This window comes from Ziziphus jujuba, chromosome 1 (assembly GCF_031755915.1).
Source record: "Ziziphus jujuba cultivar Dongzao chromosome 1, ASM3175591v1".
NCBI classification, from domain to species: Eukaryota; Viridiplantae; Streptophyta; class Magnoliopsida; order Rosales; family Rhamnaceae; genus Ziziphus; species Ziziphus jujuba.
The window spans coordinates 47,279,952-47,301,642 of NC_083379.1; the positions used below are offsets into that span (position 1 = coordinate 47,279,952).

The 21,691-nt window shown below is 34.2% G+C and overlaps 4 protein-coding genes across 7 annotated transcripts; 2 read left to right on the forward strand and 2 right to left on the reverse strand.

Annotated features, from left to right (window-relative positions):
* Positions 1 to 625: 625 nt before the first annotated feature.
* On the reverse strand, positions 626 to 7,515 carry LOC107406154 (uncharacterized). 2 transcript variants are annotated; one of them, XM_048480368.2, is made up of 15 exons: positions 7,210 to 7,515; positions 6,394 to 6,619; positions 6,150 to 6,229; positions 5,814 to 5,852; positions 5,326 to 5,344; positions 4,333 to 4,386; positions 3,837 to 3,964; positions 3,689 to 3,757; positions 2,996 to 3,081; positions 2,629 to 2,738; positions 2,327 to 2,377; positions 2,166 to 2,224; positions 1,812 to 1,856; positions 1,430 to 1,504; positions 626 to 1,055 (listed from the first exon to the last, which is right to left on the reverse strand). In XM_048480368.2, exons 1-15 carry the CDS (start codon positions 7,366 to 7,368, stop codon positions 936 to 938), a joined length of 1,320 nt encoding a protein of 439 aa, XP_048336325.2. In that variant the 5' UTR covers positions 7,369 to 7,515; the 3' UTR covers positions 626 to 935. The 2 variants fall into 2 exon arrangements, with proteins under 2 accessions (XP_048336325.2, XP_048336331.2); XM_048480374.2 differs by lacking the exon at positions 4,333 to 4,386.
* Positions 7,516 to 7,565: 50 nt separating this feature from the next.
* On the forward strand, positions 7,566 to 12,973 carry LOC107405885 (protein THALLO). Its single transcript, XM_016012980.4, has 16 exons — positions 7,566 to 7,837; positions 7,987 to 8,081; positions 8,257 to 8,338; positions 8,465 to 8,619; positions 8,856 to 9,002; positions 9,084 to 9,223; positions 9,616 to 9,703; positions 10,189 to 10,368; positions 10,469 to 10,642; positions 10,930 to 11,007; positions 11,154 to 11,293; positions 11,374 to 11,515; positions 11,816 to 12,075; positions 12,284 to 12,344; positions 12,435 to 12,503; positions 12,612 to 12,973. Exons 1-16 carry the CDS (start codon positions 7,726 to 7,728, stop codon positions 12,741 to 12,743), a joined length of 2,055 nt encoding a protein of 684 aa, XP_015868466.2. The 5' UTR covers positions 7,566 to 7,725; the 3' UTR covers positions 12,744 to 12,973.
* A 554-nt stretch (positions 12,974 to 13,527) lies between these two features.
* On the forward strand, positions 13,528 to 15,555 carry LOC107405916 (large ribosomal subunit protein mL43). Of its 2 annotated transcripts, none has more exons than XM_016013011.4 (4): positions 13,528 to 13,682; positions 14,269 to 14,348; positions 15,019 to 15,125; positions 15,257 to 15,555. In XM_016013011.4, exons 2-4 carry the CDS (start codon positions 14,269 to 14,271, stop codon positions 15,427 to 15,429), a joined length of 360 nt encoding a protein of 119 aa, XP_015868497.2. In that variant the 5' UTR covers positions 13,528 to 13,682; the 3' UTR covers positions 15,430 to 15,555. The 2 variants fall into 2 exon arrangements, with proteins under 2 accessions (XP_015868497.2, XP_015868503.2); XM_016013017.4 differs by having other exon boundaries at positions 13,622 to 13,688.
* Positions 15,556 to 15,942: 387 nt separating this feature from the next.
* LOC107405708 (uncharacterized) lies at positions 15,943 to 21,000 on the reverse strand. Of its 2 annotated transcripts, none has more exons than XM_048463740.2 (14): positions 20,841 to 21,000; positions 20,294 to 20,368; positions 19,862 to 20,216; positions 19,459 to 19,645; positions 18,824 to 19,058; positions 18,670 to 18,738; positions 18,381 to 18,482; positions 18,179 to 18,219; positions 17,820 to 17,953; positions 17,222 to 17,285; positions 17,025 to 17,121; positions 16,816 to 16,934; positions 16,483 to 16,505; positions 15,943 to 16,384 (listed from the first exon to the last, which is right to left on the reverse strand). In XM_048463740.2, the coding sequence occupies exons 2-14, from the start codon at positions 20,331 to 20,333 to the stop codon at positions 16,288 to 16,290; spliced, it is 1,563 nt and encodes a 520-aa protein (XP_048319697.1). In that variant the 5' UTR covers positions 20,334 to 20,368; positions 20,841 to 21,000; the 3' UTR covers positions 15,943 to 16,287. The 2 variants fall into 2 exon arrangements, with proteins under 2 accessions (XP_048319697.1, XP_048319701.1); XM_048463744.2 differs by having other exon boundaries at positions 20,294 to 20,363; positions 20,841 to 20,994.
* Between the last annotated feature and the right edge of the window lie 691 nt (positions 21,001 to 21,691).

Consider the following 21,691-nt stretch of genomic DNA (forward strand, 5'->3'; position numbering starts at 1 on the left):
TTCTTTCTTATGTCCTTGTAATTATTGTTTTCCCTCTACAATTTTTTTTTTTCTGTTTTATTTTTATTCATCGAAATAAAATTAACTTCTGGAAAATTTAGCTGCAATTTGTAATTAGTGTGGTGAATTATAACTATTTCCCCACAGCATGTTCATTAGCAGAAATGAGGTACTGAGAATTGATTGATGTAAAGCTCTATGTATCGATTGAAGAAAGAGTAATATAATTTCTTCCACAGGCTTGCAATTGTAATGCAGGGCATATTATAAACCTGATCATTATTATATACACTACCTCAATAATAAAACTATATTTATTATATTATCATGTATCATATGTTATTCATATTGTTAAGAAAATCAATATGACTCGATCAGCAGGGGAAGTCAAATTGAAGTTTACTTCAGGAAATGAAGTTCAGTTTAATACTATCTTTGAGCTTGAAGAATTCACAGGTGGAGACACCAAGCTAAATCCTTGGTCTTGTATATGTTTTATATATATATATATATATATATATATATATGTATATAATATTGGAGCCATTTTCTCTTGAAACAATGTTTTGTTAAAAGAATTCATGTTAGAATCCTTACGCTATACATACCATGATAACACTTCTCAATATATATATATATATATATATCTAAAATATATGGAGCTATTTTCTCTTGAAACAGTGTTTTGTTAAAAGAATTCATGTAAGAATCCTTACGTTAAGTATACTTACCATGATAACACTTCTCAAGATTACAAGATGACAAAATTCAGGAATATATATATATATATATATATATTGGTTGCCCTCGTACGATATGCATGACAGCTACAACTTTACACAATTCATTATGATGAAATTTTGCTACTTGCAGTTAGTAATTCACGATGAGCTTCGGCCTTCAGTTATATCCATATGCAAAAGTGAATCTTAAAATCACCTTGTTCCAAGCCTCTTCCACAAGGAAAATGCTCTCCTGGTGATTGGATTGGCCGAAAATCCTTCAGCATAAGCACTGATTGCTGCTAGAAGGCTCCCAAACTTCTCCCCATTGTCCTGTATCCATCCAAATCAGCAATGATGTGGATTTACATGATTAGTAAACAGCAGTTTCATCATGCAAGAAGCAAAACAGCCATTGTTGACATTCACAGATTTTATTTTTTTATATAATTTTATTTCTTAATTGTGTAGAAATGCAAAACTAGACAATATAAACTTAACTCTAAGTTATCCTGTCTGTAATATCCTGTCTGTAACTTTTAGTTAGAATTCGTTTCCTAGTAATTTCATAACTTTTGGCATTCATCACCCCTGGTGTGCTGCACTAGGTTTCTAGTCCATGCCAATCCTAATCAGAATGCTAATGGTTGGAAACATTTCAACTAGTTACATTCCAAAATTACAGATTCAATTAAAAGTGCACAAACCTCTGGTTTTGTGAATATGAGATCTTCAGTAGCAAACGGTACCATGTAGAATGGAAGATCAGAACGTAAAATCACCTGAAATAATACAAAGTGTTTAAACATTGATCAGGGTTCTTTGATGTGTTAAAGAATGTTATTATTAGCAATATAAACTGGAAGTTACAATGACGAGTTGGTTTCTCAACTAAGTAAAATAAGGAAATGAAATCTGAGAGAGAGTAAGAGAGAGAGAGAGAGAGAGAGAGAGAGGAGATACACAAATGTACAAAGGCTCCAAGCCCAAATTAGCTGTAAACTACAGAAGGTGTTATAAACTGACAATATTGATTATAAATATAAAATTTAAAAAGGAGGGGATTTTTTTTATTCTTTTTGAAGTTACCAGGTTCTTGCTCAAGACAGCTTGACTGGCATTTGCTATCAAGGTCTGCATGGAAAAAAGCAAATATGGCATCCTTAGTCAGTACTCAGTACATGATGTGTTCCGACCAATCATGAGTTAGTTTATAGGTAACTCTGTGGCCTTTCCAACCATTACAGTTCTAATTATTTATTAAGCTCTTGTCATAATTCAGTGAAGCAAATGAAGTGCATACAATAAATTAAAGCCAATAACAACAAAATGAATCACGTACAGGGATATATTCAAGCTCAGCAAATTTACTCACCAAAAATAAGACTAGCAGAAAATTGAACTATAGTCATATTTATTAATTCATGAATTTCATAATCTTACCGTCTTAATACGTTCTTCCTCAATTTCTTCGACACATTTCAATAAATTTTCCAATGTACCTGCAAATAGAAGTGGGGATGCTCATCCAACAGCAACAAGAAAATACAAGTTCCAAAAAGAAATAGGATTGAATGAATGGATATATTTACTGATTAACATACCAAATCTACTGATTAGTTGCACAGCATGAACATGTCCAATTCCTTCAACTCCTGCATTCAACTTATGTATTGAAGCACAAAATTTTGAAACCTCAATACAATATAGGAAGAAAGGAAATACTTAAAAGTAATAAAATTAGATTCCTTCTCAAGCAGAATTCATATATATACTTGACACATGGCATAACATGACTATAAGCAAATCCCCCCAGCCTAGTTACTTTGAGCTTTTCCAGTAGTGGCAATCGATATATTTTTTCGCTCTCCAATTGATTCTCCATAAAAAGAAGCATCAACTCTACCTGGGATATTGTCAGCTTTGTCACCCATAAGTGAGATTATATCAACAAACTGAGAAGGTTTCAAGTCCCCATATCTTTTAGCAAAATCCTCCATTCCAAATGAAACCATCCTGGGAAAGTAAAACCGCATAGATTCAATGAGCAAAAAAACAGAAAAGAAAATACTAAAACGGAAACGGAAACGGAAATCCAAACATTAAACTATAACTTATTTCAGCCCTTATCATGGGTTTTATGCAGTACTGATATGCTTCAATGCTGATAAAAAATTTCAGCATACAAGATTAACAAAGGCTTTATTCTATGTCCTAATAGAGATAGCGAGATGCCATGTAAGACTCACAATGCATCAGAAAGGCATACTTACTCAAGGCCACGTGGAGCAATTCGTAAAAGCCGCAATGATGGCGATAATATCTGAAAAAAGTCTTTGTCCGGGGAGACAACTCTTACCTGTCACGAAAACAATGCAATAAATGAAAAAATAAAAAATAAAAAATAAAATAAAATAAAAAAGTGACCAAGTAGAAGAAAAAGAGCATATTTTGTTCCTTGTAATTAAACCATACTCTTACATTCCATCATAGCTCTTTGAGTGTATACTAAGTTTATATGTTTAGTTATACATTTTTTCATTCCAGTACCTGATTAAACAGCCATGATTACATGAAAGTCTTTGGTTCTCAGGGGTTGTGCACAGGTCACATGCATTTCTATTACTTATTTACACATCAAATTTGCTACATAGCCAACCAATAGCTGTCTTTAAAATCCAGCAGATATGGAGAGCACCGCTGCTCCAAAAGAAAGTAATCAAGTATTGATTTTGACTGTTAAACAACTAAAAATTTGAACACCTATGCTTCTAAATTCATGTAATCCGCAGTACAAATATAAACGAGATAATGCATTTAATAAAATAATTCTCTGTGAGGAAAAAAAAAAAAAAAAAAAAAAAGAGTTAAAGTGCCAAAATGTTATATTTCTGGAGTAGCAATAAACAAATATTGACAATAAATTTTATTTTCGCATTCTACTATCCTTCAAATGTGCAGCATACCTTGTACCCAGCATCAACACTTCTTACAGCCAATGTTCCAATCACATCATCAGCTTCCACACCTGGTACCTGCTTGTAAATATGTGATCAATCACCATTCACAACCAGGGTCAATTAGCCCTAAATATCTGTGATATATAACTCTTACCTCAATCACCTTAATGGACATAGCCTTAATGGATGCCTTTAAGTATTGAAGTCCCTGAACAATGGTATCAGGTGTTGGGGGCCGATTGCTCTTGTACGAAGGGTATAGAGTATGGCGAAAATTCCGACCTTGAAAAGCAAAATTAAAGCACATGTATAACAAGTCATTTATGCAAGAGGAATAACTAACCATTTAAATGAATAAAAGAATTAACCTATTCAATTTCACAAATGTCCTCTGCACAGGATAGTATGGGTCTATTGGGGACACAAGAAAATATGGGAGAGAAAGAGACAACAGCTGACGATTTAGCAGAAAAAATGACCCTCCGAGAGAAGTATATGATGGAAAAGAACTTAAGGTTTCTAAACAACATAGCCAACTTAAGTTTCTATATAGCATGACACCAAGGAATATTCTTATTTTCTTAACTCAACATGGCCTACTTTTCAACTTTACATACAAAAAAACTAAAATTATGGAGGGGAAAACATACCTTTTGCCAAAAAATTTTCTTTGGACCAAATAGAAGTTTGACCAAATGGGACTCCTGAAAAGAGAAGGTCTGTCTTATCAAAAATTGGCTTGAAACAACACCCAACAGGTCCACATACCAAACTCCCGATAACTTGGAAACTAATTTAGTGAGTAGGAAAAAGGTAGCTGAACGAGATAAGAGAGCTAAATATCTTCACAATGCGATACCATATGGGAGTTACTCAACTTTGTGATTAAGCTTCATATTATTTTGTGCAATAACAGCAAGTGACTCGACATAAGAATGAAGATGAATTGAACTGGGAATGAAAGGGGGAAAAAAAAAAAAAAAAACACTGAATCAATCGATGAGTACATGACACGAAAGCACACACCAATATGTATGTTTGTGCACATGAGGGAGAGAGAGGCAGAAATGAAGAACATGAATATAAATTTACATTAGGATTCTCATCGGGGGAGGTTCAATTAGTACCCGTTCATTGATGTTATAAAGTAAAAACACAAAAAAAGAAAAAAAAAAAATGCTCTTCCATTTTAGTACATTGACATTTGAGCTAAAGTAGGACTGTATTAGTAATTGAGACAAGTACAAAACATTAAGGAAGCAGATAATTATTAAAGATCATATATAACTTTTGTTCATTGGAGTGTTCAAGTTCTTCTAAGCATTCAAACAGTTCTATAATTGTTGACTCAACAACAACTTTGCTAGATAGTATAAAGATAACCAAATCCAGAGCTACATTTAATTTGGAAAATTTAGGTAACTTGGTTCAGTTTATGCAACATCTGCGGTTCACCAGTTAAAATTAATGTTGTACAGACACTCCAAGACAATAACATTCAAATCTATTGAAGTTGTAAACCACAAAAGAAGAGAACTTTATCACGGACAAGAGTTAAAATAATGAATAAATGCATAATATTTAATAGAATAGAGAGCATTTAAATATATCAAGTAGAAAATGATAGACATTAGATATCTCACCATCATGGTCAAACACCACCTGCACGAAAAGATAAAAGGAAGAAAAGGTTCATGAGCTATAGTGTCTGGCTAAAAGCTAGAAACACAAAACAGGGAACAAAAAAAAAAAAAAGAAAAAAAAGAAAAGGGGGGGGGGGGGGGGAGTTGTGGGAGTGGGTGGGGAAAATCTGACGGCAAAAATATTATTTAGAGAGAAGCAAGGAGAACCAAGCTAACATGCAAGGTATGGCAACATGTTTTATTCACTATATCCACATTTTAAGTTATGGTTAACAACATTTCAGACCACATAAATTAAGAAACATAGTGGTCAATTGAAGGTTGAGTTATACAGTAGAAGACACCAAGCAGAATGAAATTAGGCATGTCCATCTAACAAAAAATCATAATGAGGAAATACACATACAAATGTGAGATTATTAAATGATATAAGGCTGATTTTTATATGATAATACTGAAATTTCAGATACACTAGAAAAGAATCATACCGCCACATGGGAAGGGATAAATTCCAGAACATCAATTATCTGCAAGGATAGAAACTAAAATTAAATATCCTTGGACTTAGAAAAGTCCACATCAAAGAAGAGATAAATGAATTTTACGCATGACTCATCCTATAGCCTTCTTAAAGCAAAGGTGAATCTTACATTATGAGACAATTTAGAATAAGCATGATCTCAGCTAACGGAAAAGAGTTGGTGGACATCATGACATACAAGGGAAGCATATAAATTCATTCTACCACTTTTCAGTATAAAGACAATAGCAGACAAAGAAAAGAAAACAAAAAAAGATAAACCTGTAAACGTGGACATACTTACAAGAGATAGAGCAGTACATACAGTAAGAGCCCAATCACCATTACCATCAGCATGTGATAGATAGCCATGGTGCAGCTTTGCTATTCTCATAAAAAAAAAAAAAAAAAAAAAATCAAACCATTAATAAGGTTACACTGTGAAGGAACATAAAACAACCAAAGAACATTGTCCCAACCTAAATATGCAAATGTTGGAAGCACTAGACTCAAAGTAGCTATTAGTAAATAAAAAAGTTATAACACACCTAAAAGTTTGTAGTATGCTCTATAAATGATAGCTGTGCCATCAATGAGCATTACTCTACCATCTGAAGGTTTATTATTCACTGTTTTTTCTTCACGCTTGGCTGAACTAAGTGGTGCATCTTTATTAAGTATTCTTTGACTTTGAGAAGAAATTGCTGCATTGTCTTCCTCACAAATAGCTCCAGGTAAACCCGAATTTAAACTATTGGAAATAATACAATAGCCCTGAAAATTTTCAAGGAGAAATAAACCAGAAACAAGTTAATATAAGAAAATGATTTTTTAGAACATCATCTTTATAAGGTATTCTCAAAAGTGGAAACTTGCAATCACTGCTTTCACATCCGCATTTTAACATATTGTGTATTCTTTTAAGTGATCAATCTCAAAATCTCAAAAACTTAAGCTATTAGGAAGCCATTTCAAAATTCCTCTTATGTGTAATGAGCCCGCCCAATAACACAGGATAGTAGTAATTGGCACTCACTCGTGCAAGACTATAATAATTAACAGAAACGGACAAACGAGACGGTAATACACAAAATCTTATAATCATTAGGCTCTAATTCCATCTAATGCCATGTTAATAGTTAATGCCAAAACTTTAACTATTAAACAAGCGAGCTGTAGTAGTAGTTTCAACATTATTCAAATTTGCGTTTTTATACATTGTACTTATTATATTCATATATAAGTGTTGACCCAAGCGTAGAAGTTCATTTTCCTCAATAAAGCACGTAAAAGATTTCATCGTAGGAACCGCAATTTAAATTTTTAGGGTCCAAAACAAACATCTCGGGGTCTATTTCCGTTACCTTTCTGGAAAAACTGAGAAAAGGTTGAAGCAGGTTCTGTTTCTTTACGTAGCACAAGTTGCATCCGACTCCATGAGTGGCTGATAAGCTCGTCCCGAAGGTTCTGAAACATCTCCAAAGAGAATGAAAGTGAAACTGTGAAGACTGATAGCAAGCCATGAATTCATAGCAGGCATTTGACGCTTGTTTTCTTCAATCCGATAAAGACGACAAGTTTTGACAGCCTAGCCCAATATTTTTGGGCCGTAAATGGGCCAATGTAAAGGCCCATACAAGCCCAAGTCAAACTTATCCCTCTAAACCCTAATTCTGTCTGTATTCCCAATCAGCACAGGGTTTAACAAAACGCTGGCAATTTCCTTTCCCGCGACAAGCTCACTGCCATTGCTGTATTCGGAAGCTCCTTTTTTTCAGTTTGGTTTACGGGAAAGTTAAAGACTTGAGAGCTTGTTGAAGACCCATTATAGTAGTAAGTAAAGCAATCAGATTTTTCCGACTTCGGAGGCTGTGAGAGAGATGGGTAGGAGAGGAAAAAGTCAGAGTAAGGGCAATGGATACTCTAAGAGAAAGCGTGTCGATGAGGGCAAAAGCGCCTTCGATGAAGACATGGATGACGAAATTGATGCTTGTACGTTCATTAGCTGGCCGGGAAATTTTTTTTTCTCTTCTTTTCTTTTTAGTCCGTTAAATGGAATATATTTTGCTTGCTGTTTAATTGAGCTCGAGCTCCCAAATTTTATTGAGCTTGATGGGTTGTGATTTATTCCATGTTTTAAGTTCACAAGCAAAGGGATTTGGTGCCGCTGGATGTGAATGAAGACGAGAAGGAGGAATCAGACGAAGATATGGAGCAACCTGTCTTTAATTTTGAGGTTTTCCCTTTTCGTCTTGGTATTATGTCTACAATTTAAGAGGGATTTCCAATCAATTTTAGTTTCCAGATGAGGGAACTTCCTCTTTTTGTGCTTTTCAACCCTTTCTATTGCAATACAGTTATACTAATATGTTAATGCTGTTCCGTAATGCTACTGCTGAAATTATGTGTAGGATGTTGATGATGATGATGATGATGGTGATGATAGTGATGAGGATGAGGATGACATCCAAGATAATACCTGTGCTAAGAAACGTAAGGAAGATGGTTTAAAAAATGTTTTCTTATGTATTTGTCTTCTCTTGAATCCTTGTGGAGAAGTTGAGTGAGCATTTGGTTGAATATGCACTTTTGCTTATTATTCATTACATATCACTGCAGTTGCTAGGCAGCAAAAATACATGCGGGCAAAGTTTGGTGGAGTTGAGGATGAATTGCTTGATGATAATGATGAAGAAGGGGAAAAAGAAGAACAAAAGAGAGTATGGGGTGGAAGGAAGCACCTATATTATGATGCTGATAATCGTGATTATGAGGTGACGATTTAAATTTTTAATTGTAGTGTCCATTCTCTAATATTTTGTTTGACATCTTTGTTGAACTTTGTTGTGTATAAACCCATTGTATTAGGGGTGACCATGTTGTGGATATTTTCATATTTTTCTTTTTTATGCAATGATCTATACATAACTGAAACTTATGCTAGATAAGATGTTACTTTGGCTTCTTTCTTTGACATTTATTTTATTTTTATTTTTCATTTTTGGTGAAGCTACAATCAAGTGATGATGAGTCTGCTGCAGAAGAGGAGGAAGAGGTTATAAGGTTACAGAAGGAACATGCAAAATCTTTATCTATGGAAGACTTTGGCCTGGAAGATGCTAGTGAAGATGAGAGTGACAAGGAGTTAACAATGGAGGTGAGGATTACAAACTAAATTGTCATAGTGGGCTCTATATTGATTTACATGAACAGTAACTAAATTTGTTCGCTTTTACAGGAGATTTTGGTTAAAGGAAAAAGCAAAAAACAATCGCCAATGGAAAAGGATGTGGCAGATGAGATGGCTCCTGTTTATGAGCAGGTGAAGAAAGATTTAAATACTCTACCAAGGGAGAAAGTAATGGATGTTTTATTCAGGTAAGGTTCTTGTTATCTATTTTTAGAGGGTTTCTACATCTTTATTATATATTTTATTTCTTATCATCTATCTTTCTTGTCCTGTATTTCTTGGCATAATTATGCAAGTGGTATTAAGATGGATAAGGAATGCTAAATAGAGTAAAAATACATATTAGTTTGGTTGTTGATCATGAAAAACATATATTAGTCTGTATATTTCATCATTGAACCCATATTTTTATAAAATGTTTTTGTCTTTTGTGGGGTATTTTTAAATATCTAAGTCCGGTTTATATTTTATGAACCTGTGGTGGTCTCATTGCAAATGTACACCCCTTTTCACTTAGGGTGTGTGTATGTGTGTTTCCTTCCCTCCCTTCTGGCTACTTAGTCAATAATTTTCCCTGCAGCTCTGCTCCAGAGATAGTTGGTTTGCTCTCAGATTTGAATGATGCTACTGAGCAGCTTGAAAGAAAAGTTAATCCTCTTTTAAACAAGGTATTATTTGCTCTGTTGACCATTTAATTATCCTATTGTAGGGTTAATGCCTGCATGATGCACCACTTTACCGGCAATGATAAAATTGTTTGAGCTTATAGGTTCACCTTATCATACCTTTTCAAGGAAGACATTTTTGTTAATATTGATTTTTTTTTTTTTTAATGTTTATTTGTGCCTTGCATTATTTCTTCTCATCAGGTTTGATGATGGATCCTTTTACAAGTTTAGATGACTCACACATTCATTTCTCAAAATTATTTATGCTTTATATGTGCTCTAATTTTTGAAAACATTTGTGCATTGCATTGGAATTTTTTATGTTATTTTTCAGCTCTTTCCCAACTTTGAAATATAATATGCTTTACCTGTAAAACTAGAGCCATTACTCCTTATAAATTATACTGTCATGTCATTTTGTGTTTTTGCTTTTCATTCCTGTTCTGTTTCCATTAGATGTGGCAATGTTTCCTTGTGATTTAAAGGTTAAGAAGGGAGAGATCATGGTAGAAGGAGGAATTCGCTATTTGGAGCTATATCAACCTCTTCTGCTGTTATATTGCCAAGCAATAACATTCTATCTTCTTCTCAAATCTGAATTAAAGGATGTCCGTGATCATCCTGTAGTAGCTCGCCTTGTAGAGATCAAGAGCTTATTGGACAAGGTTGTTCCCATTTTCTTCTTCCCCCCAAATCGATTGTGCATGAAATTTATTACAGCTTTTCCAAAGCTGGGCCATGATTAATATGAGTTTTACCTGACAGATGAGACAGCTTGATGGGAATCTTCCAATGGAGCTTGAGGAGATCCTCAATAAGAGTAATGTAGTGGAAACAGTAATGAAGGATGGTAAAGAGAATGCTATATCGGCATGTGTTTCATTTGCCGATGATCACGGGCCTTCTCATGTCTCAGCTGGAACCCAAGAAGATAATGTGGTAGTTATTACCTTAATCCCATATTTAGTAGAATATATTAGGTTTTTCCTTCTTCCCTTCTAAGTTATGATTTGTTGGATGCTAAATTTTGATATGTGACACAGCATTTGGATGCTTAATTCATTTTCAATACTTATGCAGAGTGCATAGTTTCTAAGAATTTATGCATTTGGTTAAAAATTCTACACAATTGTTATTTTTATAAGAATTTTTAGAGCACAGTTCCATCCCCAATTGCTTTTCTCATTGATACTTTAGGGTGACTCGCTTTTCCTTTTGTACTGCAGATCCATAACAGTGCTGATGTGGTAAAGGTGGAGTTAATGAAGGATAATGAGAAAAAGACAGAAAAGATCATACATCAGGTAGATTTTACATGAAAAATCTCTGTAACTGCTTTGGACTATGTATTATAATTTCTTTCCTCTTCGCATATTTTTAATATCCTGGTGATTTATGGGTTCTAGCAAGTTATCATTTTCTCTAATGCAGACTTCTTTTTGTGTGGCAGAATGATAAAGTAGGTGCACAGAGCATGAAAATGTTAAAGGTTAGAGCTGCTCTTGAGGAAAAATTGAAGCAGAAGGGTCTTCTTGGTTCCATTACCCCCAAAACTGAGAAAGCCAAGAAAATTATGAAACCCTTAAACAGGTCTTGCTTTGCTCCTATGCTCTTTGGTTTATGTTATGGTTGCTTTTTTATTCTAATTCAGCCAACTTGGAAATGAACAGGGAGCTTGAGACATATGATGATTTTGATGATGATGCTGTAAATATTGAGGGGGCCAACCGTGGATTGAGCAATGGTCATGCAAGTTTCTTGAGCTCAAGCAAACTATCGCACCTCATAGCTGCTAAACCAGAGAAGCTTAAGGTATCAAACTTGATGTCTGACTTTCTCTATTTAAGCTGCTTGAACTTGTTTTATGGGTCAACATATCATGCCTTCTTGAAATGACACAGAACAACAGTCGGTCATTATTGATACTTTTCTGCTTTAGCTTCATTTAATTTGCATATTGATAATGCCAGAATTGCATGGTGAGTCGAATACAATCTTAGCCGTCCAGTTATTTGTTAATATGTGATATGTGAACCTTTTATCATATGCTTAGACATTTAAGTTCATTTCTAGTAAGATTTGTATGCCAACTCTTTTCCTTCTTTTGGTAAGGTTGTTTCTGGAGATGACGATTTACCAAAGAAGGATGATATTGGAGAAAGGCGTAGGAAACATGAGCTGCAAGTATTGGCAAGAGCTGGTGTTGAGTCTGAGGATGGTGCTGGATATGATATTGAGGACGCCGCCGAATCTGATGGGGATGTTGAGATGGATGAGGATAATGAGACAGAAGATTCAGAAGATGAATTTTACAAACAAGCCAAACAACAGAGAGCTGCAAAGCTTGCTGCAAAAGCTGAGATTCATTCGAGGTGTGTTATTGCAATATCTTGTCAGACCCAATATGTGGTTTTTCTATGCATCAAAGCATTTCCTAGTGCATGTGTTGGTCTTGCATGGGGGAGAGCATTTTTTTCAGTTTTTGTTGTTGGAAGCATGGAAGTGAACCGTTGAATGATATGGGTTTGCTACACATCACAATTTATTCTGTCATTCTCAATAAATGTTTTGCTTCCTCAGGAACCCACCAGTACCATCTTTGCCTGAAACTGTTGATGGAAAGCGTCTTATTACTTATCAGGTGACTAAACCACCATGTGACATGTTCAGTTGATATTTTTACCGATTCCTTTTTGATACTGACTATATTTCTGCTGCCAACTTACTCCAGATGGAGAAGAACAGAGGTCTTACACGAGCACGCAAGAAGCTTACAAAGAATCCAAGAAAGAAGTACAAGGTAAGTTTTCACCACATAAAATTGTGTACCTACTACATGGCAAACCACTTGAATTGTGTTGTCTGCTCACGTCGCTGTCTCTTTCTCTTCTCTCTCTTTTATGTGCAGTTGAAGCATCAGAAGGCAGTAGAGCGTCGGAAAGGGCAGGTACGGCAAGTCAAGAAGCCTACTACTCATTATGGTGGGGAGACCACCGGTATCAATGCAGGAATCAGTCGGAGCATCAGATTCAAGAACTAGAAGTTATGGGGGCCTATATTTCTGGTTTCTGTTTTTGTGATGTGTCTTGGATTTGTTAGTCAATTTTGTTGTTAAAAAAAAAGAAAAAATTTTTTTTTTTTGAAATGTTCATATAGTCATTGATTTCAATATTAGTGAGGCTTTGTTGATTCAATGTGTTGATATGATTATCCAAAAACAAAACAAAAAAATTTGAAAAAAAAAAATTATACCCTTCTTTTTCTTTATTATATTCTATTCTTTCCTCCATTAAACTATACACCAAACAAAATCAAAATTTTTAGTTCAATAAAAAATAAATAAATAAATAAAAATTTATGGGTAATATTTAAATGTGATTTTACCCCCCTAACAGATTCTTCCAATTACAAGAGAAGAAGGCCATACGACCTGCATGTGCCCTCTTTGTTTTAAATTCACTACACCCTTCGAATTATAAACACTTATTTGTTTATTTTTCCAAATAAATATAAACATAAAATATAGAATGGAAAAGAATATATTTTCTATTTTTGTCAAAAATATAATTAAAAAAAAGAGGAGAATAGTAATAAATAATTTTAGGCAGTATAAAAAAAAAAAAACAATAGAATGGACACATAATATAAAATATAAAAAGGAAAATAGTATATTTTCTATTTTTGTAAAAAATATAATAAAGAAAAAGAAAAAAAGAAAAAAACAGAGAATGGTAATACATTAGGCAGTATAATATAATAATAAAAAGGATGGACACATGTCCTACGAAGGACTCACACATAAGAAAATTAAACGTAATTGGGCAGCATTAAGAAAGGATATATAGGTCATTTAACAATTGGCTTCAATAAAAGCTATGCGCTTTTGTCTCGGCCTCCGTAACCATACTTCCTCGTCTCTCTCTGCTCTGGTTTGTCCCACCGGTACTCGTCGGCGAGCCACCGCCAGTGGAAGTTCCAGGTACATGTAATTCCATCTTTCCCTTTACTTGCTCATTTTCTATGAAATACTCTTATTTATTATAGACCAACTGGGAAGCCCTCTTTACACTGCTCCTTTTTTTTTTTTTTTTTTTTTTTTTTATAATTAATCCTTGATATTAAACCTGAGGGACGCGGTTGCTTTTGCTTTTGGTTATGGTAAATGTTTGATTTCTTTTTTTTTTTTTTCCCAATGATTTAAAATCGGGATTAAACCATGCTCTCAGCCGTTTTGGAACTATTTTTGAATCAGTAAAAAGACGACCTAAAATTGTTTGTGTGTGTGTGTAACGAAATTGAGTGTTATGGTTGTCCTACCAGTTATTCTAGAGTAAGCATTTTGAACTTGAGCTATATGATTGGATTTTTTCAACTGTGGTTGAACTTGAAATATGAGAAAATTTGATCTTCTTTATAATTTTTTATTTTTTAAATTGAACTTTTTTGCATCACTTGTATAAGGAGGTTTTGTATGAACATAATATTCATTGTACAGCTTCAACAAACATTTTCGTTTATTGTATTAATAGAAGAATATGTGTATAACTTAACTTGACTGATCTCAGATGGCTTTAAGAGGGGTTTGGCAGCTTCAAAAACTGATAGTGAACTATTGTGACTGGGGAGGAAGTAGTAGGGGCATCAGGTATGTTCTATTTATGTAATTATAATTATTACTTGTTTCTTTTTTTGTGTATAATTTAATAAAATGTAAAATTATTGGTCCTAGCATTGATAATTTATGGTCCTGACGAATTCAGTGCGGAATATCAATTGAGTACTAGTTTAGGTTCTTTCATGTTATTCTTAATAAAAATGTGTAGACTTTTTCTAAAAAAAATAACTTCTTTTTCTTTTTCTTTTTATTTTTTATTTTTTATTTTTGGGTCAAAGGATGATAAGTGTATATGTTTCCTTTCTTCTTTAATTTATTGCAAATATTCTTGTACAAGTACTTGCCCTGGATATGTTAGCCAAATGAGGATGGATTCAGACGTCTTACAGTTTCAGAAATGTGATTATTTGAACTTCTTTATATAATTAATGTTATGACATTGTACTTTACATTTTATACACTGCTTGGAGTGACATCACATTTTTTAGCCTCTACTTAGGCAGTTTGATGATTCATGCTGTATAAGGTTACATATATGTCATAGTTGACCTTGATATGCATCTTACTGTATCCATAAGCATATCAAAACTTTTTCATTTGTATGCTGTTCATGGATTAGCATTGGAAAAATTGAAAGTAATGCTTCAGTTTTCATCTTTTTGTTCATTAATTGATCATTGTAAAACATTTAACATGTTAGGGCATTTATGGAGTCGCATCTACCAGCGTTTAAGGAGAAGAATCCTCAGCTAGAGTTGGTTACAGAACTCATTCGTGGTCAGCATCCACATTTGAAGGGCTTATACGGTGAGACTTTATTCCTTTCTCTCCCTCTCATTCTCCCACTTTTACACAGACACATTTGTAGTTTTCTGATTGCATTACAAGATATTCAATTCAAAGTTTTTAATGAATTTCTCATTTTCTCAAATGCATAGGGAACAAAAATCAACGGGTTATATGTGTGAAAAATATGGATCCAGATGAGATTTTTCAATATGCAACAAGGCTAAGAAACTCATTGGGAAGAAAGGTGGTGAAACTGAGGACCAGACATGTGACCAAACATCCTAGCGTGCAAGGCACATGGACAACGGACGTCAAATTTTGAGGTTAAAAGACACAAATAATCGGTTTCATTTATAATCAATGATCCTGTATTGTAACCTTGAACAATTTTCCTTCTAGATCATCGAGTTTATAATGTTATCTGGCGCATTAATGGGACTTGCATTCATATTTTTTGTCATTTTTTCTTCTTTTTTCCTTTTCTTCAACTTGATGATCTTCTACTCTGAATTTATAATTGCTTTCATATTCTAATATAGAAGATAAAGAACGTTTGAAGAAATTAAAAAAAATGAAAAAGAAAGATAGGCTGTAGGTTACAAGCTACCTACTTGCCTCAACTTTTTGAGCTATTACTCTTTTCGTTGGATTTACAATCAAATTGAAGCAAAGATTGAGAATTAGCCTCCAAGGAACGACATGCAAGCTATGACATTGCACTATCATGATGAATTTTCTCCTTTGTGGTATAACGAGCAATATAAGAGTTTAATCTCAATTAAGAGGCCAGAATTATCGAATTTAATTTATTAAATAGCACCTGCATAAAAATGGGTTACTCTATAAAATAACATTCATATATCCTCGTCATTGTAATCATTTTCAACTTGCAGATCATCACTGAAGGCTTCGCTTAAAAGTACACACGCTCAAAATTTTCTTAGCCATTTATAATCATTTTCAACTCGCAAATCATGGTTTAAGGCTTAGCTTAAGAGTACACATGCCCAAAATTCTCTTAGAGATGGCCAAACAGTCAGGTCCCTCTTGAGAAATAATTTTGCACCCAAAACCTCGCAAAGCATTTGTGATTTTTAAGGCTTGGCCTACTCTTAGAAACATGCATTTTTTTTCATGTTTTTCCATCAAGAAGAGCACTCAACAACACTGCCGCTTTCAATCAAGAACCATCGGCAGACTGTGATCCCTCTGCAGCCTTTTTCTCCTTTTGTTTCTCCCTTTTCTTCTTGTTTCGCAATGCATTCTTGCTCATTGTTCTATATCAAATTAAACATTATAAAATCATTTAACAAGAGGATCCACATTATGGCAATTCAAACTACAAAGAAACAACCAAATTTTGAGGTTTACTTACTCAGTAGCGCTCTGTCCCAAGAGCTGCCGTGAAAATCATAAAAATTATCAGAACCTCAGAAAGTCCTTAACCAATTATCAAAAAAAAACTAACAAAACTATATTATAAATGACTCAAGTCCAGCAGCCAAAAAAAAATCTACTCGAACCATTAATAGAGTTCTAAGAAGAAACAAATTTCATTGTCAAGTGAAAAGGGAAAAGACGAGTCATCTAATGTATAAATAATAAAATAAGTGATTTCTAAACATGCACATTCTTAGCATGAAGGTCAGTTGCTTCAATATGGGGTCTTACAGTTATTTAGGAATAAAAAGATATAAACCAAGCATACCTCTGCTTGAACAACAGCAGCATTCTTAGCGTGTGGGGGCCGATAAGCAGCAGGCTTCTGAGCAGGAGGGTTACTGGGAGCACTTTTTGCTGATGTCTGAGAAGATTTTGACCTTTCTCCTGGCAAATTATCCAGATTCTTTCATTCAAAAATTCATAAAACAGATACAAAGTCAACAAAGTGTCAAAATAGTAAACAAGATACCAGACCTTGGGGTTTGGTTTCTTCAACCTTTAACAAGTCAATAGATTTGATGAGTGCAGCAATGTCACCAAATCTATCTGGTGACACTGGTTTCCAATCAGCCTGTGCAAACATTTTGCAATCAAAGGAGATAAAAAATGAAGTAAATGTACAGGGAAAGCTTCATCCATGACCATTTCAAGAAGGATCCTGAAAAACTAACCTGATACAACTTATCAAACATCTTCTTGAAATATAACGATCCATTGTAGTGGAAAATTTTAATCCTTCAATAACATAAAAGATAAAATAAAATATAAGTTTCTATGAAGGAGAATATCATACTATAGATCTCATTCCTCCCATGTTCTACATGGCATACTACTAACATAATATACAAGAGATAGTAAATTTATTCAAGTGTGATGTATGCTTTTAAACTATACACAATCTAAGCCTCCAATTTAAATCAGAAAGCACCAAACTGTGTGAGCACCAGAAATGAACTGACAATTTAAGAAGTCTCACCGGCAACAAAACTAGTATAAAGATAGAAATGGCACATAACATCATAAAAACAGAATATACATCATGGGTAGATAAAAATTTTCTATCAAGGTGAGAACCACATACCAAACAAAATTTACTAGAAAATTGAACAAATAGAACAAGCTATGAGTTTCAATTTAACTCAAGTTCCAGATACAAAAAAGCTTTAAAATCGACTAAAGATCCAGATATGGAAATTTCAGTAATTAGATGAGATGCATGATGCATCATCAAGTGCTTGGCCTTCTGAACAACACAGTAAGGTTACATACCCATTGTCAACCTGTAGTCTTGGAGCTGTTGTCGCTGTCATGAAATAACATCCATCTGGAGACCATTCACTTGTAACAGAGCACTCAGCTTTGGTTGTTCCCAGCTGCTTTTTTTCTATGTAATCCCAAAATGCCTATAGGTTAACCAATCACAAATGGATTCCAGAAATGAGAATGAAACCATGATAACAAAAGGAGCATTTAGCAAAAGGACAATAGGAAAAGCATGGTTGATTGAATTATTGTGGAAGAAGAAGAATTAGAATCATGGAAGGATCAAATAAATTTTTTTCTCTTCTTAACCTCACAACATCAAGTGACACATCAAAATAAAGCATATAAGCATCCAATTAACATACCATATCACCAGGTAAGTTCCCAAATCCGGCCAAACACAGAACTATTATCCAGAGAATTAAGGTCATAAATATCCAACATTCATTTTTCTGTTATGGCTGGGACATATTTAAAGCCAACAGAAAGATAAATAAGCTGTTTCAAATAACAAAAGCAAGAGCTATGAAAAAAGCAAGTGCATTCTATTTCTATATTTAAGGATACATTTTCCTTTTGGATTCCATCGGATTGTATTATAGGGCCCTGATCCAAGCTCAAGTAAAGGATTGCACTTCTTGTCAAAGATGGTTGCTTTAGCAGGCATAACTAAGACACTTTAAGGAACAACACATATTCACAAAACACGTACAGCATATAGATATAATAAGGCTGTAAAATTATCAGCAACAATTAAAAAAACTGTACTAGTAATAAATAATGATAATAATAATAATAACAATAGTACTAATAATTACAAATGTAAAAGGATGAATTCAGGAAAACTGAAGGATACACCCATAAACAACCGCAAACTCTGACCCGGAATACGACCACTGAACATCATGTACAGGCCCCTCTTTACCTGCCAATATGATAAGAAATTTGTTAATGAAAACCAGTTAGAAGTGTTGTTTTCTTCGAATCCTTGCGTTGAAATTTGAACTTACGAAGAGGCACAAGTCCTTCATGTGTCCCATCTGTTGTCAAGTAGTTTAGCTTTGATTCCCCATAATAACTCTGGTTGGTCTTATCAACATCTGCCTGCACTACAACCAGAAGACCAGTAGAGCCATAGTTCCAATTCATTTGCACGGTCGAACATCGGAAAAAACTCCGCCGAGCAACAGGTTGATTCTGTGAATCTTTCCCACAAGCAAATATCTGAACACTTGCTGGCACACCCTGCATAGAATATTAGGCTTGACGGTAAGATAAAATGCAAGGAAAAAGAAAACAGGAATTTTAAAGTTAAAAAGATTAGTCATAACAATAAAATGATTGCTGCATGAACAAAAATTGAAATATATTGTACCCTAATGGATGATAGACCATCCACTAAATGTGACAAATTCAACGACACTTGCAAAAAGAGGCAATTTTAGAAATTATATCCTTCTGAATCTAATATCCAGAGCAGTTGATAATCAGAACTTAATATGATTATCTCCTACCAATTTTATGGAGGAATCCTAAAGAATCAACAAAATTCATCCAGGTCCTTTACAAACTTATTTCAACTTAAGTATAATAAATATGAAGAAAAAAATTAGCCCCTAAATTCAAATGGAGCTGTGGAGCAAACCTTGGATTCTGGAACAAATGCAGCCACATGGGACGCAGGTGCCTTAGAAAGCTCAATAGCAGCCACTCCTTGGACTCTTAAGCGATAAAGAACTCCTTTAGAGAAATCACCACCATCAAAAAATTGAATCTCATTGGTTGCCATCCGACATGCAACAGTTTCATCAGAGCTGAATCTAATTGTGGGCCTAAAGGTTCAGAAAATCAATAACATCAGCGTACTTAAGATAACTTAAAACTAAACAGATTTAAGTTTACTGCCAGGCCATGAATTTTAATTGATCTGTTTGACGGAATTTAAAGTTGGGAAAATAAGCATACTGTATATTATATGGAGAGAAGACCAATTTTGGCCTTTGAAAAAAATAAATAAATAAATAAAGACTCTATGGAATTCAAAATACCAAGTGGTTTTTGTCATGTTCTTTTGGAATTGCTGATAAACAGGATCCCCAGTCTCTATCTTCCATAAAGCCACATTCTTTTCCTGGGGTGTAGAGGATTTCTGGAAGGTTTGAAGATAAGTCCCACATGGAGACAAGGTGGCTGCATTGAAGTTTGGAACTTGAAAACTTCTGATCTCTCTGTAGCTGTTGCAATCATAAATGCTGATCACAGAATCAGATTTCAACACCAAGAGTCTCGAACCATCTTCACTGAACTTTGTACTTGTGCAAGGAGATGTCGCAAGCTTCGTGCCGGGTTGACCATTGCTGAATGGCGGCCCATTCCAGATTGAGAACCCTTCTGGTCCTCGAACTGGTAAAGAGATGAAACAAAAATAAGAAAAACAAAATAATGCATAGCCAAGATACCAAAAAGCTGCAATTTGATACCTAAGATCTCCAGAGCCGGTGCAGATACAACAGCCGCCATTGGAGGCTGACAGAAATATACCTCAAGTAGCTACCCTACCAACAAAAAATAAAAATAAAAATAATAATAATAATAATAATAATAATAAAAAAACGTTTATAATAGTTTCATTTCAACAAGTTATTATTGATAAGAATTCATGCAGAGCTATCCTCAAAAACAGAACTTTTTTCGTATACTGTTATTAATTATATTATAGAAAATACCAATCCAATGAAATAATAGGCAAAGTATAGCAGAACAAAAATAGCCAACAAATTGAGAAAGCAAACAATACAAAGTTCACTCCCTTAAGATGAAGTGTAGCATATAAAAAAATCAACAAATCAATAACCAGCACGCATATTTGAGATTATCAACCAAAATGCAAACATATTAAATCTGAAGCTACAATTTTTTTTTTTGGCGCTCTCGGACCCAAACAGCGTATATTTCAATTTGGATACTAGGGTTCATGTGAGCATGAAGCTACAAAGTGCTAACAATGAATGAACGAGAGAGTGATACCAGAATCCGAGAACGAAGTAAGAGAGATTATTCCAGTGTGTAAATAGCCAGTGACGGAGCTCCGGCAAGGAGTTTAATAGTAATTTGAGAGCGTTAAAAGCATTTGTTGGAGACGAAGATTCTGTTTTACTCTGCGTTTGGGCTTAAACGGTAATTGTAAAACAAAAGCCTCTTTGCAGTGAAACGGTGAGTGTTATCTTATGTGTGATGGTTCACGTTGGCACAATGGACAGCCATTGAGAGAATGCCACGAACAGTCAACGGAATAGGATTGGTAGGACAAGTCAACCCGTTAGCTATTTAGGGCGTTTATTTTGGCATGGCCCTCTTAGATTGCAAAGCGCAATAGAGGATGAAAATTCGTTTTTTTTGGTAATAAATTGTATAATCAGAGTTAAATGATTCATGTTTAATTCCTTTTCATTTGGGAATAATGAAAAATTTTTACATGCTTGTAGCTTAGTTATACCAACTGATCCTCCTAATTATCTTTTGAAGCCCCAAAAAACAAATAAAAATAAAAAAGAACAAGAGCCAACATAAATATTACTATAACAATGTTTAAGCTCAAAAGTGTTGATCATCCACCAAAATATTTAAACTAAATAAATATATATAAAGAACATATGTATGTTAAAAAAGTTTTAAACAGTGTGGAATTAAAAAGGATTAAAAAGAAGAAGAAAGAAAATGAAAGTGATCATCTATCTCCCACTGAAGTCCAGCGTGATTGCATCATTTGAAATACAATTACTATCACAGTATTTCTCAGCATTGAACTTGTTTTGATTTAAGCCTGCCTTGTGTCACGGACTTGTTTGTTTACCCTTCAAGCCGTGCGGCCTTAGTTG

What these genes read in the sequence shown, in the direction of transcription:
- LOC107405885 (XM_016012980.4), top strand. Translation starts at nt 7,726, where the DNA reads ATGGGTAGGAGAGGAAAAAGTCAGAGTAAGGGCAATGGATACTCTAAG. An exon ending in AACCTGTCTTTAATTTTGAG is followed by an intron (nt 8,082 to 8,256) that starts GTTTTCCCTTTT and finishes AATTATGTGTAG; the next exon opens with GATGTTGATGATGATGATGA. An exon ending in TAATACCTGTGCTAAGAAAC is followed by an intron (nt 8,339 to 8,464) that starts GTAAGGAAGATG and finishes ATATCACTGCAG; the next exon opens with TTGCTAGGCAGCAAAAATAC.
- LOC107406154 (XM_048480368.2), bottom strand. Translation starts at nt 7,368, where the DNA reads ATGGCTTGCTATCAGTCTTCACAGTTTCACTTTCATTCTCTTTGGAGA. An exon ending in TGTCCATTAAGGTGATTGAG is followed by an intron (nt 3,758 to 3,836) that starts GTAAGAGTTATA and finishes ATTTACAAGCAG; the next exon opens with GTACCAGGTGTGGAAGCTGA. An exon ending in CTGTCTTGAGCAAGAACCTG is followed by an intron (nt 1,505 to 1,811) that starts GTAACTTCAAAA and finishes GTATTATTTCAG; the next exon opens with GTGATTTTACGTTCTGATCT.
- LOC107405708 (XM_048463740.2), bottom strand. Translation starts at nt 20,333, where the DNA reads ATGGCGGCTGTTGTATCTGCACCGGCTCTGGAGATCTTAG. An exon ending in TGTTTGATAAGTTGTATCAG is followed by an intron (nt 17,122 to 17,221) that starts GTTAGTTTTTCA and finishes ATGTTTGCACAG; the next exon opens with GCTGATTGGAAACCAGTGTC. An exon ending in TTGGGACAGAGCGCTACTGA is followed by an intron (nt 16,385 to 16,482) that starts GTAAGTAAACCT and finishes AATTTGATATAG; the next exon opens with AACAATGAGCAAGAATGCAT.
- LOC107405916 (XM_016013011.4), top strand. Translation starts at nt 14,269, where the DNA reads ATGGCTTTAAGAGGGGTTTGGCAGCTTCAAAAACTGATAGTGAACTAT. An exon ending in GGAAGTAGTAGGGGCATCAG is followed by an intron (nt 14,349 to 15,018) that starts GTATGTTCTATT and finishes TTAACATGTTAG; the next exon opens with GGCATTTATGGAGTCGCATC. An exon ending in ACATTTGAAGGGCTTATACG is followed by an intron (nt 15,126 to 15,256) that starts GTGAGACTTTAT and finishes TCAAATGCATAG; the next exon opens with GGAACAAAAATCAACGGGTT.